The following is a 16,541-nucleotide window of genomic DNA, read 5'->3' as shown; positions in this document are numbered from 1 at the left end:
AGCATCCCGTTCTTCCTACTCATCTCCAGCCCACCTGGATTTTGGCTCTGAATCAGGTTGAGCTGCAAAGGCTGTACATGTCCTCCTGTGCAGGGGCTGGATATGAGAGGAGAATCCAGTATGGTGGGTCCAGCATTGCTGCCTGGCTTAGCACTTTGCAGCTCAGAAAGCACTACCTCCCTCAGAGCCTTGGGGGACGCATAAAAAGGGATTTTTTTACCTTTGAGTAAATCCGGCATTTTGTTTCTAGGGAGCATTTCTCTGTGTTTTCTCTTCATGGAGGGGATTGTTCTCATGGGAGAGGGAGGAGTGGAGAGTGGCCAGAATACCAGAATTGCTTAGAAAACCTGGAAAATACTCCCCACTTCCTAAATGCTGACAAACCCAACCATAAGATGGATGCGTGATCCCCTCCCACCCCAAACTCTTATTCCTTCAATCTGGCCACTTTGGCTGAGACTCTCTGGTTTTTTGGCACTAGCATAAGCCAGTTCTTCTGACCCTGGATACCATGTAGAAGGCTATTTTGTCATGCATGGAGGTACAGGGAGAGGGTGGACCTCTTTGTGGGGTCTCCTTTCCCTATTGCACCCAGGTGGGATGTGCTGGAGCCATTTATCTTGTGCTGAGTGTTGCCTACAAAAGCAGTGCTTCCACCTGCAGGAGGCTGTGGATTATTTAGGCTTGTGATTCTTTTGCTTTCCTGGGAATTAAAAAAAACCAAAAAGAACTGTAGATGAGGATACTGTTGTTAAGATTTCTTTCTTGCTGCTTCTAGCTTAATAAAAAGATTTGTCCTGTGGTTGTGTTTGGCTTGTCAGCCCCTATAATGCTTCCAAAATTATTGCAAGTAATTTCTTAAGCACCAGAAAGTGCAGAATCTGTAGTTGCAGATTTGTGTGATGTTGTTTTTCCTTACGTGGTTCCTTACCCACTTTTATCCACAGCTGTATTGACAAAGTCCTCATTACTTCCTAACTTGCCGTGTTCCCCATTAACAACTCATTGAGAAGCTGTTAGCTTTTCAACTCATTGGCTCAGCAGCTCAGCCAGTCCAGAACCACCCATTAATTCTGCTCACAGGCAGCCAAGTCCCTTCTCCAGTGCTTCCTCTGCTGCTCCACCTTGGAGGAGCATTGTACCCCCTGGAAGCTGTTAGCTTTTCTCCTCCAGTCTTAATTGAGTTGACGGAGTCTGGTTTTAATCTTCTTTTCACTTTTCCTTAGCTATTATTCCCTCTGTGGGGAGCAGTCCCCTAGGAAACTCCCATGGACTGTTATTGCTTACTTTTCATCTTTCTGCCTGCCTTGCATGCTCACATGGACACACAGAGAAAAAGATATATGTTCCTTGCACATGCATAGACCTGCAAATTGTAGACTGTGGTCATTCATGATTAATGGAAAGAGTTTTGGATTACCTCAATTTTGTTTCATGCTTTGGGTAGCTGGTGTATCGGTGTATTGGGTATTGGTGTAGCTGGCTAATTAATGTGATGCAGCCCCTCTAATGAGCTGAGTGTTCCATGCTATTAAAATAATTTTTAAATAAATTTGAACTCTTTCAGAGCATTTTTGTAACTGCTACAGCAGTTATACAGATTATACCTATAGAAAAATTTCAGTAAGAGAACTAGGGAGAAGTGTCCCTGGTTTAAATTATTATGTGGTACAGACTCCCTAGCTAGGGCAGTCTCCAGCAAAGACTAGAAGAGAGTAGAGAGAATGGTGAGGAATGCTAATGAAAAACAAGTAAAGCACTGGGAATATGAGAGCCCTGCAGTGAAACCTGAATGAACCTGTATATGCAGAAGGGAATACACATGCTTGGTGTGCCAGTATGCCATAGCCCCATGTAACCCTATCTATTTTTATCCACTGTTTGATTGGAAAATTCACATAGTAAAGCTGTAGCCTTGCTGGAGTCAAAACTGAGAGCACGGCTGATTTGACTTGGAACCACTGAAAAGAAATCCCAATGCATCCTTACCTAAGTCGTCTAGATTTGCATGCTAAATATCAAACTTCCCACTTCCAGAAATCCCTTCAGCAATGATATTGGAGCTGCCTGCAGCATGTGAGATGGCACATGTTACAATAAATAGTTCAGGCATAATTTGTAGCTTGGCTGTTACACAGCAATATCCTTGCTGGGCTGGGTCTGTATTCTATATCTGTTTTATCAAGCTGGAATTCTGCTGTCCATGGGATGGCCATAGGATTTTTTTAAATAGAGGAAACTGCATGCAGCCCTGTGAGAGCTGCATAGTATCCAGGCTGTTCTGTGCTGCACTCTGAATGCTGTGTGTCCTCAGGGATTTGTGCCATTGCTAGTCGTGTCAAATGTTTTAATGCAGGAGAGGTAACAGGGACAGCTCATTCCAGCCCTGGATGCGGGTTCAAAACCCACGATTTGCAGATACCCCGTTTGTGGACTCTGGAGCACCAATGTCTTGGTGCACAAAAGTTGAAGGATAAATCCTTCTTCTGCTTAGGCAGGTCTCATGAGGCTCATGTGAGAGCAGGGAGGTTTGATCCTTCAGCCTGAACAAGATGCAGAACTTACTACTTAGGTCACCCTTAGTTGGGCTTCTGGGGTGGCAGAGCAGCTGCCTAGCGTAGAGCAGCTGCATGAACTCACATGGAACATCAGCTGGCACTGCTGAGTTTCTGGGAAGGATTTGGACTGGCAGCTTTTTGAGGGCATCAAAAAGCATTTGCTCTCTCTGAAGACAAGTAACTTATGGTGTAACTATAAATGAGTTTTGCAGCCCAGAAACCCATCTGAAATGTGTGCTCTACACTGGAAAAACCCATGCTTTTCTATCTTTCAATAATGCTAAAAATGGACTAGCATTGTATGTATATTTTCATCATATATTCCTAGTCAAAACTTGTCAGAACTTAGGATGCTTTTCAATTCATATATTGGGATTTTCTTTTAAAAACACCCATGAAAACATAAACAAACCAAACAAATATAAAGAGCTTTTTACAATGTTAAAGTTGCTGACTCACATCTGCAAGAAAAAACATCTCCCTACGTTTATCTAGAAAGGCTTTTTCATGTAAAAGTACAGCCTCATGCTTCTGAGAAGCTACTTGGTAGCTTTTGCAAATTTAAACAGCAGCAACCTCTGTGTACCAATTTGCCTGTTGTATCCATAAAGGTTGGCAGTCAGAAATCCTTGGCTGGAGTGAGAGAAGAAACTCCACACCTACAGCACCACCACCCTGCTCAGTAGCCAAAGGATCCTGCTAACACATGGTCTGAAGCAATTGTAGCAATTGAACCAAGTTAAAGCAAGGTCAGGTCTTTCAGCTGTGTCCCCTTCACAGCTGGGAAAGCTGAGGCAGGAGACAACAGGAGATAGCTGTGGGAATTCACATCCCAATAGGATTATGCCTCAGGGATTTCTCTCTTCCCATTGTGACTATAAAGCCAGTCCTCTCCCTAAAGTTTGATTTAATACAGGCAGTGAATGAGTGCATGTGGTGGGGCAAGGGCTCCATCGGTGTCTGGAGAAGAGCAGCCTGAAGTGCTCCTGGAAATAAAGAGGCTGTTGTGCTGCACTTGAAATGATGATTTTCTCCTTGGAGCACTCTGATTGTCTGGGAATCTCTTCTTGTGCACTGATGAGCTCTGGAACCTGGAGCACGCTATAGGCTCTGCTGGGAACAAGGGGCTGGTGGCCCATCCAGGGTTTGTGAGCCTGTGTTAGGAGCATTCAAAGGTGATGAGTGTTCTTACTCTCTGTAGGGAAGAGGGAACAGCTGGTGAGGGGAAGAACTGCTGGAAATCAAGGAGAGAGTGGTTGTGTGTAGTTGCCCTGCTCTGGGCAGAAGGTGGACTGTGAAGCTGGTCAGGAGCCAGCAGGAATTCTGCACCCTGCAAAGATGGTTCACAGATGGAACTGTGAAAAACCAGGGCCAGAGATTATTTGGAGCTGGAATTTGTCAGAGTGCTGGCCCTAGTGCTTTGCAAATCTGGCATTGCAGCAGCTGGTGTCCAGACAGGAGCTTCATCCATCTTCTCACAGACCCATGCAAAAATAATGAAGCATCCTATTGCATTTTACAGCGCACAATTTCTCATGGTCTTCCACCTGACAACTTCTCCTGTTTACACACAGGTAGACTGCTACTATAACAACAATAACAATAACATACTACTACTGCTAATAATAATGGAAAAGTCTGAGTTATTGCATATGCATGACAGAATTTTTAATATCTCTGTGTGCCAGCAGGTGAGAGAGGGGGAGTGGTGGGCAGCCCAGGAAGGCTGTATGTGGCTCTGGAGAGAGTGCAGGCTTTAGGGAACCCCTCCTATGATTGCATTTAGGCTCTCCCCTCTAACATCTGCTTTTCTGATGAGTCATTCTGTAATTCAGAGTGCTCTGGAGACATCAGCACCACAAAAACCGAGATAAGTTTGAGGTCTGATGGGGTAGGGAGGGGTTGTTTGGCCCACTTTAGAGGGAGGGTGCTGGCAGGGAGCTGGAGTGTGTGAAAGCAGTGGGGAGGACTCTGATAGCCAGCACAGTGAGGACTTGTCCCTTGTGGGGCAGTGCTAGCAGGGTGTTGCTACCTGCAGATATCTTCAAGGCATAGGAGCTTATGGGACCTTGACCTGTTCCAAAATAGATGTGAGAGGAGTGCTGGGTGGCAGGAGGGAACAGGGGAGGATGCTGCCTGGGAGGAGGAACCAGAGATGTGAAGGTTGGTGGGACACTCATAATTGTCTTTTCTGATGAAATAGGAAAAGGCACACCCCAAGAGGAGCCAGCTGCCCCCTTGCCAAGGGCAGGGGGACAGGGCCCAGAAGGGTCCAACCCTTTGGGGATGTGCTTTGTGTTGGCTTCCCACAGCCCTCCCCCACCTCCCAGCTCTTGTGTGTGGGATGTGAGTTGCTCTGTGCAGAGACCTCTCCCTGCATCCTGATCTGGCATATTTTTCCATTTAGACATTTAGATGTGAGCTCAGGAAAATACAAGTCTGTGCCAAAAAGCTATTTTTTTTTCTTTTTTTTTTTTTCTTTTTAAAGTCCGTACTTAACTTTAAACTGCATGGAATTAGAGGATGGAAGCATGCATTTAAAGTTAAGCACAGGTACAGAGAAGGGCTAGAGGATGAAGTTAGAGCACTCACTCGCCTGCAGCCCCAGTAAGGTGCTTATGCAGCAGCTGAGCTGCTCTTGATTTCCCATGTTTTTCAGGCAGAATCAAGCTGAGCACCATGGTTAGATTAGTTTAATTAATCCATGTGCTTCCAAAGCTGTAACTAGGTGAATTATGAGCTCTGTGTCTGCTCTGGAACACAAAATTACTGAATTCTCCTGGTTGGTACCTGCCTTTGTACCAGAGATAAATCAGTGTATATGCCAGTGATGTGATGAATTTGGCTAACCCATTTTCACACAGTGCTGTTTGAAAAGCGAAATATTTCTTGCAGATGTCACATTGTCTTGTGGATTATCACACCCTTATAACTCTGTGTTCCTCTTTCCTCTTTGGCACACAAGCAGTATTTAAAAGAAAAAACCCAGCCCTTCACATGGTGCACAGATTCTTGGAGGGTATTTTTAACCTATTGCACTCAGCCATATTTGGTTCTCTTCTCAAAATACAAATTTCCTGACATGTTGAGATATGCAGTGATGATTTTTTTTCCCTTGGAAAAAGGAATGTAATATGTTGTGAGCAAACTCCATATCCTCATCTAGGGACTGAAATTGGACTTTATAGAAAATTTCCCTGCTTCTGCAGAACACTGATTCTCTTTCCTCTTGGGATTTATTGCACCAAATAGCCATGCTCATTTCTATTTCTCTGGTGAAATTTGCAAGACTGGGAAAGGAAAAAAAAATGCAATTTTATAGTGCAATTATCTAAGTTCCTCTAAATATTTTTATTTGCTCTGCTCCTTACTGTGGTGGGGCAGATTTTTGAGTTTCTGTCCTGCACAAGAGGAGGGAAAAGTGTGAACCTCTGAGCCCCCTGTTCAGCCCCAGCTCTCTGCTTTTCTGTTTTCCCAGCAGATGTTACAGGAAGGTGCTGTACAAGCCTGTCTTCATTTCTCTGATCCAAACTGTGTTCACTTGTGCAAAACATAACCTTGAATTGAGTTTTCCTTTAATTGTATTCCTAGAACCAAGTTATATCTGTAACTACATGCAGTTTTACAGTGTGATTTGCATCTCCCCTTCTGCTGTCTGCTCAGCAAGTGATGAAAAAACTCTCACTGATCACTTTTTCCCATGTATTTTGTGCCTCAAAAGAGGGTCCCTTCTGCTCTGAGGATGACCTGGGAAGCAGTCACCTTCCAGGAACAAATACACCCCTGCTTCCCCCCTTTTCCTCCCTAGCTCCCACCACTCTCGTGACAAATGAGCTGGGCTAGGAAATTGCTTTGGGTGAGCTGTGGGAGATGATCTTCTGTCCTTATCTGCCTCCTTATGTGACCTTTTTGCTCTCCCCCGTCTTGGGAGAGCAAAAGCCTTGGAAACAAATGCAGCCTGGTCTTGAGGTGACAGTGATGTGTTGGAATAGAAAAACTATGGAAGTGGCAACTAGGCCAAAGATGTCATATTTCAAAAAGAGATTGTTCATTTACGTGCCTGTGAGATTTGGGAACCCAGCGTCATAGGGAGAGTCAGTGGCCTCAGGGCTTCTCTGTCCTTCGGCACTTCTGAAGTTTCTCATCCCTTCTCAAGAATACTAATATCAGAGCTATGTAAAGCCAAGTCCTCAAAAAGGGAAATAAATGCATAAAGAGCTATAAATAGGAAAAGGATATTCCAGAGTGAACATCTTAAATAATTTTTTTCAGGGTATAACTTTTTGAGGTAAAATTGTACATTTAAAATGTAAAATATTTGCCTACTCTGCAGCTAATGCAGGCCTTTTTTTCCCCTTCCTCCATGAAAAGGGACCGCAGAAGGAAAGGCAAGCAAGAGACTTGGCAGTAACCTTCAAGGTGTTCAGCTGCAGTTATTTTATTAGTTTTCCTCTGAAACACAACTTGAAGTTATGGTTTTCACTTGTGGTTTGTCATCTTTCTCTTGGTTCCCAAATAATTCTTAGCATAGATGGAGCAAACGGTTTGCTACATGCTTCATCTCCAGCTTGGGCAGTTCTCGCTGGGACATGGGACTGTCCAGGTATTGTGGAGGGAAGGACCATGTCTCTGATCGTGCCCAGACTTTGTAAGGCTGGCCCAGAATCCCAGCATTCACTTTTGGGGGCACTTCTGTATGTTTTTTGGCAGAACAGCTGGCACCCAAAGGTGTAGCAGTTTGATACTGCTAAAAGTGAGACCGAGCTCCCTGGTTTCTGATTTCTGATCTCACTCACAGCTGACCTTCACATTGGCCGCAAAATCCCCCACTTTCAGCACTGAGCACAAGGTGCCAATTGCATCGGCAGGAGGTGTTGGAGACTTCCTGGGGTATTCCCTCTCCATCCTTGGCATCTCAGTATTGGCGCATCCCCTCTCTCTGCCCAGGTCTGTTCTCCTGTCCCTATTGCAAAGAGAACCCAGGCCTGCACATCAGCCAGAGCGGGACATGGTCCTGTGCCAGACTCCTGTCCTCTTTTTGGGATTGCACTATGTGAAAGATGGGAGGAGGACTCGCCAGTTGGGTGCACTGACCTCGCGGAGCCCCGTGGATGAGCATGGCTCATAAATCTCACTCTCCAAGTAGTCCTGCCTTGGAGACACCTGGAGACATCTTGATTTAGACCTATTTGAAAATTGCTGAGCTGGTTAGCTCTCCCCTTCTTTCCTTATCCTTGCTCCCTTCTCTCTGTATGTATTTATATTCTCACACATATATGCACACGCACGCATCCTCGCCCCCCTGCTCTCTGCTTCTCTCTACCTGTTACTGTGTTGCTGCCGGTGTGCCTTGGCACTGATGTGTGTGTGCTCCGCAGGCCGTTCATCGTGCTGCCTCCCCTGATGGAGTGGATTCGGGTGGCGGTGGCTCACGCGGGGCACCGGCGCAGTTTCTCCGTGGACAGCGATGACGTGCGGCAAGCAGCCAGGCTCCTGCTGCCGGGAGTTGACTGCGAGCCCCGACAGTTAAAGTAAGTCCCCGGGATGCAGATCGGCTGCTTTGTGTGGAATGTGTCTCTCTCCCCTGGGGAACGGCGGGCGGGCACAGGGCTCTGTTGTTGCCTGGGAGGCGCAGGGATGCTCCGGTGCTCACCGTGTGTGTTGCAAAATCAGCTTCTGGTATTTGCTCACATCCGTGGATAAGCTGGTTGCATAGTAATGGGTGCCTGACTATCTCACAGCTCGATCGAGCCCGTAATCTGCTCATCAGAGCTTACATGGTGGTGTTCTTTTTTTCCTCTTCCTATTAGATTCTGCTTGCTAATGAGGGGCTGAAACCTTCTGCTAATTGTCTGATTCATGTTGCTTTGCTATAAAATACCAAAATGTAATTGGCAGGGCTGCAGATATTTTTCAGGGCTTTGTTTTCAGCATTAATGCTTAAGGGCACAATTAAACTTAGAGGTAAGACTACTTCTTTAGAGTAAAATTGTATTTTTCATGCTAATGTCAACTCAAATTACTTGTAAATGTCAGGCTAGATAATTTGACTTTTTCGTGTATCAGATGTGACCTTTTGGTTTTCTAATGAAGTCTTAAAATATTTATTGCCAAGATATGTTTTTAGTGTCTGTTTTGCCTTATTGTTATGTACTTGGATAAAAGTACGTTGTAGGACTATTCTGGAGTCAAAAATATGTTTGGTTTTGATGTTCGTATGAAAAGGCATTCTGAATCTGCCAAAGCAGAAATGATTCACTGCTGTTGCTTCAAAATATGTACCAAAACCCCAATTTCCAGCAGTCTGCCTCTTAATACAGTAGTAGAAGCATTCTTTCCTGCAACACAGAGAGCAGAGGGCTGATTTACATGATTAGCTGTGACCTGCATGGGAGCAGCTGCCTTCTCTTGACTGTGGCCTTGATGTGCTCTTTCACCAGAGAATATAATACTTCAATTCCAGATCTACATTGGCTTTTTATAGTCTCAGGTATTCAGTTTTTAATTGAAAAAATATATGGAATTTCAAAAGCCATATCATGAGCATTTCAGATTTCAAACCTTGGCTGTAATTGCTTCCCTTTGGTGTGCCCACCATGGCCCTCATTTCCAGAAGCTCTGCATTCTGAGTCCCTACTGAAATGTCAGGACGTACAGATACAGGTACTACATACTGTCTGAAGACCTGGTACTTGGTTCTGAAAAGGCACAATTAGTTTAATACCTCTCCAAGTATTTAGGTAGGATTGCAGATAAGGCAGTAATGTTTCTATTCTATATGCTCTGTCTTAAAAATCAAGGTAGATACAGTAAAATACCTGTGGTTTAAAAAAAAACCCACAATATAAGACCCAAAATTTTATTTTGATGGTGTGTATGTGTGTGTGTATATGTATACACATATATATTAAAAAATCTCATCAACTGTTACACAATTTTAGTTTTTATTAGGAAGTTTCAGAATAATTTGAACTTGTGGAGATTTGTATTATACTGCAGAAGAATGTATTAATTATGGGGAACAAATCAGCACTTAGTTTAAAGTTGCCATCAAGAATTAATTTCATGAAGAATACAAATGATTGTTGTCCTGCTTGTTTTAAAAGTGGGAATGAGCCTGAAAGCATGGCCTGGGATTAATCAGGTGAGAATGAAAAGGGAAAACTATTCCTGAGACAAATTCTAGATTTTAGAGAGACCAGCCTTTGCTGTGTGCCTGTATTTGACTGCAGGGGCGGGATTAATCCATTGATGTCCCCAGTGACCATCTCTCTGCTATGCTGGCAGATGAGTGTTTGTGTACCTTGGGTTTTATTTTGAGGTCTGTTTCTCCTGCTGGTGTAGTGCAGCAGGTTCTTTGCGTAGTTGCAAATAAATCCCTGCTGCCTGTAATCCTGAGATCAAAGGGAAGACTACGCTTTTCTGAAGAGCAATATGAGTCATCAGGATTTTAATTTGGAACTTTGCAGCCTGTAATTTTTTATTTGTATTCAGCAGACCCTGAGCACTCCTGATTTTCATAAGCCAAACACCAACCCTTCACTCCTCCCCATTAGGGAGGGTGCCTTTCCAGTTCTTAACTCCTCAAGGAGGATCAATTCCATAAATTTTAACACTGAGGGAGGGAATACAACAACTTTGCAGGGGATGGCTTTTCAAGTAAGCTGCATGATGGATGGAAGCTGGAGGATTTTAAGTGCAGCTAGCTTGATAAATTTTGTGACTTCTTTGGGAAAGGTTTATTAAGTAGAACCTTGAAAATGGTTCAATTTCTTGGCTTTTTGTAGCAGTCTTCTTTAGTCCCTGAAACACAGAGATCTGAACCCAAAAGTTCCCATGGTCCCAGGTGACACTGCATCATTCCTCAGTGTTGGTTCACAACCTGTCATTGCAAGTGCGTAAAGCAAAATCAGCTTCCATGAAGCTTCCATGGAAAAACATGCATATGGGGAGAGGGAGAGGTTGGCAGCATCTCAAAGGCTATGAAGTTCAGGATCAGTTTGGATAAAACCCACATGTTCAGCTTCTTATCTGAGCTACAGCATGGAGGTCTCCCTGCAAATCCATGTGACACTTCCCGGCACAATCGCATACTGCAACAATGAGGTTCCCATTCTATGGCTTTGTAAATCATCCCTGCTTTCTTCCTGCCTTTCATTCCTCTCTTTTGCCCTTTTTCTGAGCCTTTAAAAAAAAACCCATCACTTTAATTTCTTGCAATGTTTTCCTCTTCTGAAAGAGGAGCTGTTCTTGCTCTGTGTAGAGAAGTGAGTGAAGCTGGAATCAGTCAGGAGCTGCTTGTCTCTTTCCTGATCTCTTTTCATTTTACAACAGCAGATGCTGAAAGTTTCTTCCTCTGGTCAGCTTTGGGAGATGAGCAGGGATGTAAGTGTTTACCTTCCCCAGGAGTGAAAGCTTTAGACAGACCAGTTGTTTCCAGCTTCTGCAAGGAGATGGGTTTCACAGATGGGTTGAGTGCTGGATGCACGACAGCTCACTGAGACAGAAAGCCGAGTTGTGTCCAGGATATTGTCACAGTGGGAATAACACACTTAAATAAAGCCTCACCTGTACCCACATGTGGCAGCAGCATATAGTCAGTTGAGGTGGCTCTCTGCTGACATGAATCATGAATAGGGTACTCTGCTACCTATTTTAGACTTTTTATTTATGGAAGGCATGACGGTAATTTGTTGTCTGAAAGGGGCCTGGTGGTAAAAACTATGTTGACCTGTCTTTCTGTTGTAATAAGGTAGCCTCACTGCTCAGCCTGCACAGGCACTATCTGGCTGCAAAAGGATGTTGGCTTCTCCTCATCATCACAATCTGCAAGGAGTCCCTTTCCCCTTGCTCCAGCTAAACACAAGAAGCTCTTTGCACATCTTTCCTCTCTCCATTCTGTGGGATGTTTGTTTGAACAAACCCCAGTGTGTTAGACATGTGGGAGGGAGGATCACTGGTACATGACTGCATCTGGGGGCTGGAGGCTGATGGCAAAGAGAGGAACATCCTGTGTTGCTCAGCTCAAAGGCTGCTGTGCCTTTTATCAGGGTCAGGGGCTTCATTTCTGGTGGCAATATATCGTGACAATCCTGGAGGATGTAAAGATGCTGGAACGCCTGTGAGATGTGTCCATCAGTGCCAACAGAGGCCATCACCCAAGAACTTTAGTGAATATTTTGCCTCTGGTATGGGGGGGGAGAAAATCCTGTTGGAAAAGGAAAAACAAATAATAGCAACAAGGTTATGAAAATGGAAAAACAGTAATAAAAGAAGAGAAAATTATGCGGCTTAATGCACTCAAATCAGGATGACCAAATAACCTCGATTCCAATGATGAGAAAAAGCTGCCTCACAAAATCAGGAGGTCAGAGGAAAATATTTTTAACAAAGCCTGGAGTGATGCCATAACTCTAAGGATTAAGAATAGTAATGCCCAACATTTGAAAAGGATGAGAAATGATCCAAGGAAAATTCCAGGTTGTTAGTGCAAGGCCTCTGAATGTTTTTTCAAACAAAGACTGATTAAAGACATGTTGTTGAGGGAAAAATGGGATAAAATGTGACACAGATTTTCTAAAGATAGATCTTGCCAGGCTAATCTAATAACTTTTTTTATAAGATAACTGATTTTCTACCCCAAGGAAATTCAGTAGAATTTCATCTCTTTGGACTTAAGTGAAGATTTGATGCAGTCCATGCAGGGATCTATTAACACAAGAAGATGGTGTTTAGTTAGGAAATTGGAAAGTGAGCAGGGGCTGGCTTCGAGAGGGGCGGCAAGGGCTGGGTTGGCTGAGAGGGGGTTGCAAGCAGGGACGTTCAGCTCTCATTCTTAAAAACTGGTCTTTTTTAATTTTCAGAAAGGGTTTTGGCACAAATCATAGCAGTGTGCTCATGAAGTTAAAATTTGCTGATGCCACAGTGCTGAGAGGCATTGTCCTGACAGAAGAAGTTTGGGAAATCATCCAGGAAAAAGTGGATGACCTTGAGGGCTGGGACAGAATAAATGGGATGAAATGCAGTTTTCCACAAATGGAAATGCAGTTCTCCACAAATTGAAGGCAAATGTATTTTTTAAATAAAAATATACAAACTGCAGTGTATAAGTAACACATACACTATATATGCATCTTAATATATACTGTGTTGAGAGCAGAGTGTTAGAAGGATGGTGGTAAAGGCTGTAGAGCAGTATTTAATCTCAGAATGATTGTCAGCCACAAAAGTGGATTTTTCCTCAGCCATGAAAAAAGCAAATCCATTTTGAGTCTGCATTGGGAGAGGTATTTCCAGTAGAAACAGAAAAGTATTGGTGCCACGTGAAAGTGGTAGGAAGTGATGCGGAAGCACAAATCCTGTGTCCTGGTCAAAAAAATATTCCCTTTGGACCAGGTATAGAAAGAAATGGGCTGGGGTGATTCGTTTTTTTAACAGAATGTTCTCATGAAGACAAACATGAAGAAATGGGCTCATTCAGCTGAGCAAAGTGTGTGCTGAGGGAATCTGTGGCTCTTCTCCAGAAACACATCAGGAGTAAACACTTTGGAAGGAAAAATACACTATTTAAAGGTCAGCATGGACACAGAGGTATGTGTGTATTAGCAAGTCATGCTAAGCTCAGATGGTGCAGATTTACCCAAGCCTTGCTGCAGCATAGGGCCAGGTTTATTAACCTCCCGCCCCATGTGCTCCCTCAGCTGCTGCCCTTCACAGGCTCACCTGGCGCTCTGAGTTGCATTTGTAGCTGTGATCCAGAAAGATCTCTGGGAAAATGCAGGGTCTGAGCACCCTGGAAAATCTGTCTTTAATTGAAAATCAGTCCTGATTTCCAATTAGCCTTGTCCTGGGAATACCTAAGTCTGCTTTTCTGTCTGGGACCATCACCCTCTTAATGAAGACTCTCTAGGAAAATTGGATTATCGCTCTCAGAAGTAAATACTATTTGAGCATTCTTGGCTCATTCAGGAGAGCTTTCTTAAAACAATGGAAAGGGGAAAATACAGTGATGGGAAGGGAAGATTTGTTGTTTTCTTGTTTCAGAGCAGTCTATACCATTTGCTGTGTCATCCTACTACTATACCACATGTGTACAATTCTAACTTGAAAGTGAAAGCAAAAGAGTTGCATTTAATGTTGTATTTATGGAAATCTTGTGCTTGTACAAGAGCATGGAAATATAAATGGATTTTAATAAATAGAGATTAGAAAACAAAAAAATTACTTCCACTGCTCTTCCTTCTCTCTTAAAATCTGTTGGGTAAAGAGGCTGAGTTTCTGGAAAAAGAGAGAGAGTATAAAATTGCCAAGAAATTCTGCTATTTAATTAGATACAGCCACCTTCAAGTAGGAATGGTTGATGTTTGCCTAGCTTTTTGCATGTCCTTGTTTTTCTCATAAATTTTCACTAATATTTTAACACCAACCATGGCTATTGCGGTAATTAGATACAAAAATGTGAGCAGTAGCAACCAAGCTACTTGACAAAATCCAGCAGTCCCTTGGGACAGATGGTGCCAGCAGATGAAGGAGATTTTATTACGTAGAGTTAGAGCACAGGTTTCTGAGGTGAGTCTCAACCTGTCCTGCCAAATGTCTGCTTGAAGACAGCAGTAATAAAAAAAATATTGAAGGGAAGGACCTTGGCCTCACATTCTCCTTCAATTTTAGGGGAGAATACACTTGCATTTTTAGGGGCTTTGGGATCCAGCCTTCTTTTTCCCACTGCAAGCAACATCATTATTTCTGTCTCATATGCTCTGTCCCTTTTATTGCATTCCTGAATGTCCCTGTACTACATTCCTGAATACAATAATCAGGATACAGATAACACACCATTTCCCACTCATTGGTGAAGACTTGTGCTATCTATTTATATGAAAGATGAGTCTGTACCGAAACTTTCCTATGGCACTGTGACCTTGTTCAAAATCTGAGCTCAGATTTAATTTTGAACATGGTTCCTGACCTATATACACAGAACTGGATTATTAAGAGTGTTTTGAAATACAGATTTGGGTTTTGAAATACTTGATTTGATAGTCACATCACTTTCTTAATGTATTTTCCAGTATTTGTAACCAGTTTATTCTCAGACCTTTGACAAGAATAAGAGTTTGGATAATAAACATTTGGAGTATTTTTTTCTTGTCTTAATTTAGCTTGTGATTAAAGTAAATGGAGATATTCTATTTCTGCAGTAAAAAGTAGTGCTCTTCATCACTTTGATCAACATGGTTGTGCCTACATTTTCCTCTCTCCAAAACTGAAAATGCAAATAATTGTCTCAATATAGTATTTATATTGCAGTTCTATTAATATCAGCATTATAGTCCTTTGTAAAGCACCACGCTGGAAAAAAATGTGCTCACAAATTTAAATCAAATTGTCTGCTGCTCCTACTCTTGCTTTTTGTGTCTGTAGTCTCACTGAAGATCCCCAGGCAGGGAACAAGACTCTTTTGTGCTATGGACTGTGGAGGCCAGATCAAAACGGTGATCCATGACCCCAAGAAATTCAGCATTGCAAATGCATGTGTATTAGTGCCTAAAAGACAACTCCTTCCAGGCTTCCAACCAACTGAATTATAATTTCTGACTCAAGACCTCATTTATATTTAGGACAAACTGGATACATTCTACAAAGCTAAAAAGATGGGCCTTATTAGTAGATTATCACTCTTTCAGTTGAAAGGGCTGGTGATGGAGTCCCAGGTGAACAAACAAGATTCTGATGCTTGGCTATCAGTGCAGTGATCTGCTCATTTGTACCATGGAGAACGTTTGTCCTGCTGCTCGTCACAGACTGCACTCCATTTCTTTTGAATCAACTGCGTCTACCAGTTACGATGGAAACACTTTGCCTTTGACTCATCCATTTTCCCAAATGCTTTCAACCCATGAGTAACTTATTAAAGATCTGCACAGACTCCCTCTTAGCCAGTTGGAGTGAAAATGAAAAAACCAACATCCCTTGTGTTTAGAGCACTGCTGTAGAATTGCTGCATTATGTATTTGTAATGTGAGTTTGGGAAAAGAAAAATAATTTGCTGTACTGATAGGACCCATTACAAATGAAGAAGATTATCTTTGACTTCTTTCAGAGGTTTGAGTGCTTCAGAGTATGATGGAGTGTCATGGTCACCATGCAGTGTTTGACAGTGACCATTCACAAATAATTAATGTTACCATGGCACTCCCCATATAAAGCCACAGTCCATTTAATTATGTGCAGTGGCAACACTGTAATGATCTTGAAGATAACAGTTGTAGAGGCAGTATCTGTCAGGAATTAAAAGAGGACTTGGAGAAAATTGTATTGCATTGTGAATTAAAAAATGTGGTCACAATTTTACTGCAAATGTAAAATTGAGATAATTTCGTGTTTCTAATTTTCCTTTTATTTTTAAAGGCAATTGTTGGCTTGCTTCACACTAGGGAAGGGAGGGAGTTGACAGGCTCTGTGACTGAACCCCTACATTGGAGGGGTGAATTTGCTGTTGAGCACAAGGCCTATGATAAGTATGTATTATTAATTCAAACATATAATTTCTCAATTCTGAGAATGAGAGCATTATGCAGTGATGATGATGGTGGTGCCAAGCAGCCTGCCCAGCCCTATAGGTTGCTAAATAAGGAAGTTTAGAATGGACTGTGTCTGTAGAGAGAGGTTATCAGTCTCAGAGGGTGTTGGTCAGTCCTACCTTTGTTCACTGTATCATCTCTGGGAGACCTCAAAGTTTGCCTGATCCAGCCAGCAACTGGTGTGGTGATGTCCTACCATCTTGAGACTGTCCCTAGGTAGAAGAGGAGCAGAAGAGCATTGTCTCTCCATGATCCTCTGTTCGTCCCATCAGCCTTCCCAGCCCCTTTGATGAAAATGCACCTTTTCTGCAGGGCAAGGTCTTGGTTAAAGGATGACCTGTGTGAATGCTGATGGCTGGCAGACTCTGGCAACAAACCATGGTAGCCTTGTAGGGGGACA

At 43.0% G+C, this 16,541-nt stretch overlaps 1 protein-coding gene across 6 annotated transcripts in view; it reads left to right on the top strand.

Annotated features, from left to right (window-relative positions):
* Positions 1–16,541, top strand: part of BTBD11 (BTB domain containing 11) — a 172,558-nt gene that overhangs the window by 107,124 nt on the left and 48,893 nt on the right. For all 6 annotated transcript variants that reach the window (XM_038153078.1, XM_038153079.1, XM_038153080.1 and 3 more), the window contains exon 4: positions 7,937–8,089. In XM_038153078.1, the coding sequence (XP_038009006.1) occupies positions 7,937–8,089 (153 nt within the window). The remainder of the gene's footprint in view (positions 1–7,936; positions 8,090–16,541) is intronic.

This window comes from Motacilla alba, chromosome 1A (assembly GCF_015832195.1).
Source record: "Motacilla alba alba isolate MOTALB_02 chromosome 1A, Motacilla_alba_V1.0_pri, whole genome shotgun sequence".
Classification (NCBI taxonomy): domain Eukaryota; kingdom Metazoa; phylum Chordata; class Aves; order Passeriformes; family Motacillidae; genus Motacilla; species Motacilla alba.
This window is presented reverse-complemented; position numbering and strand designations above follow the sequence as displayed.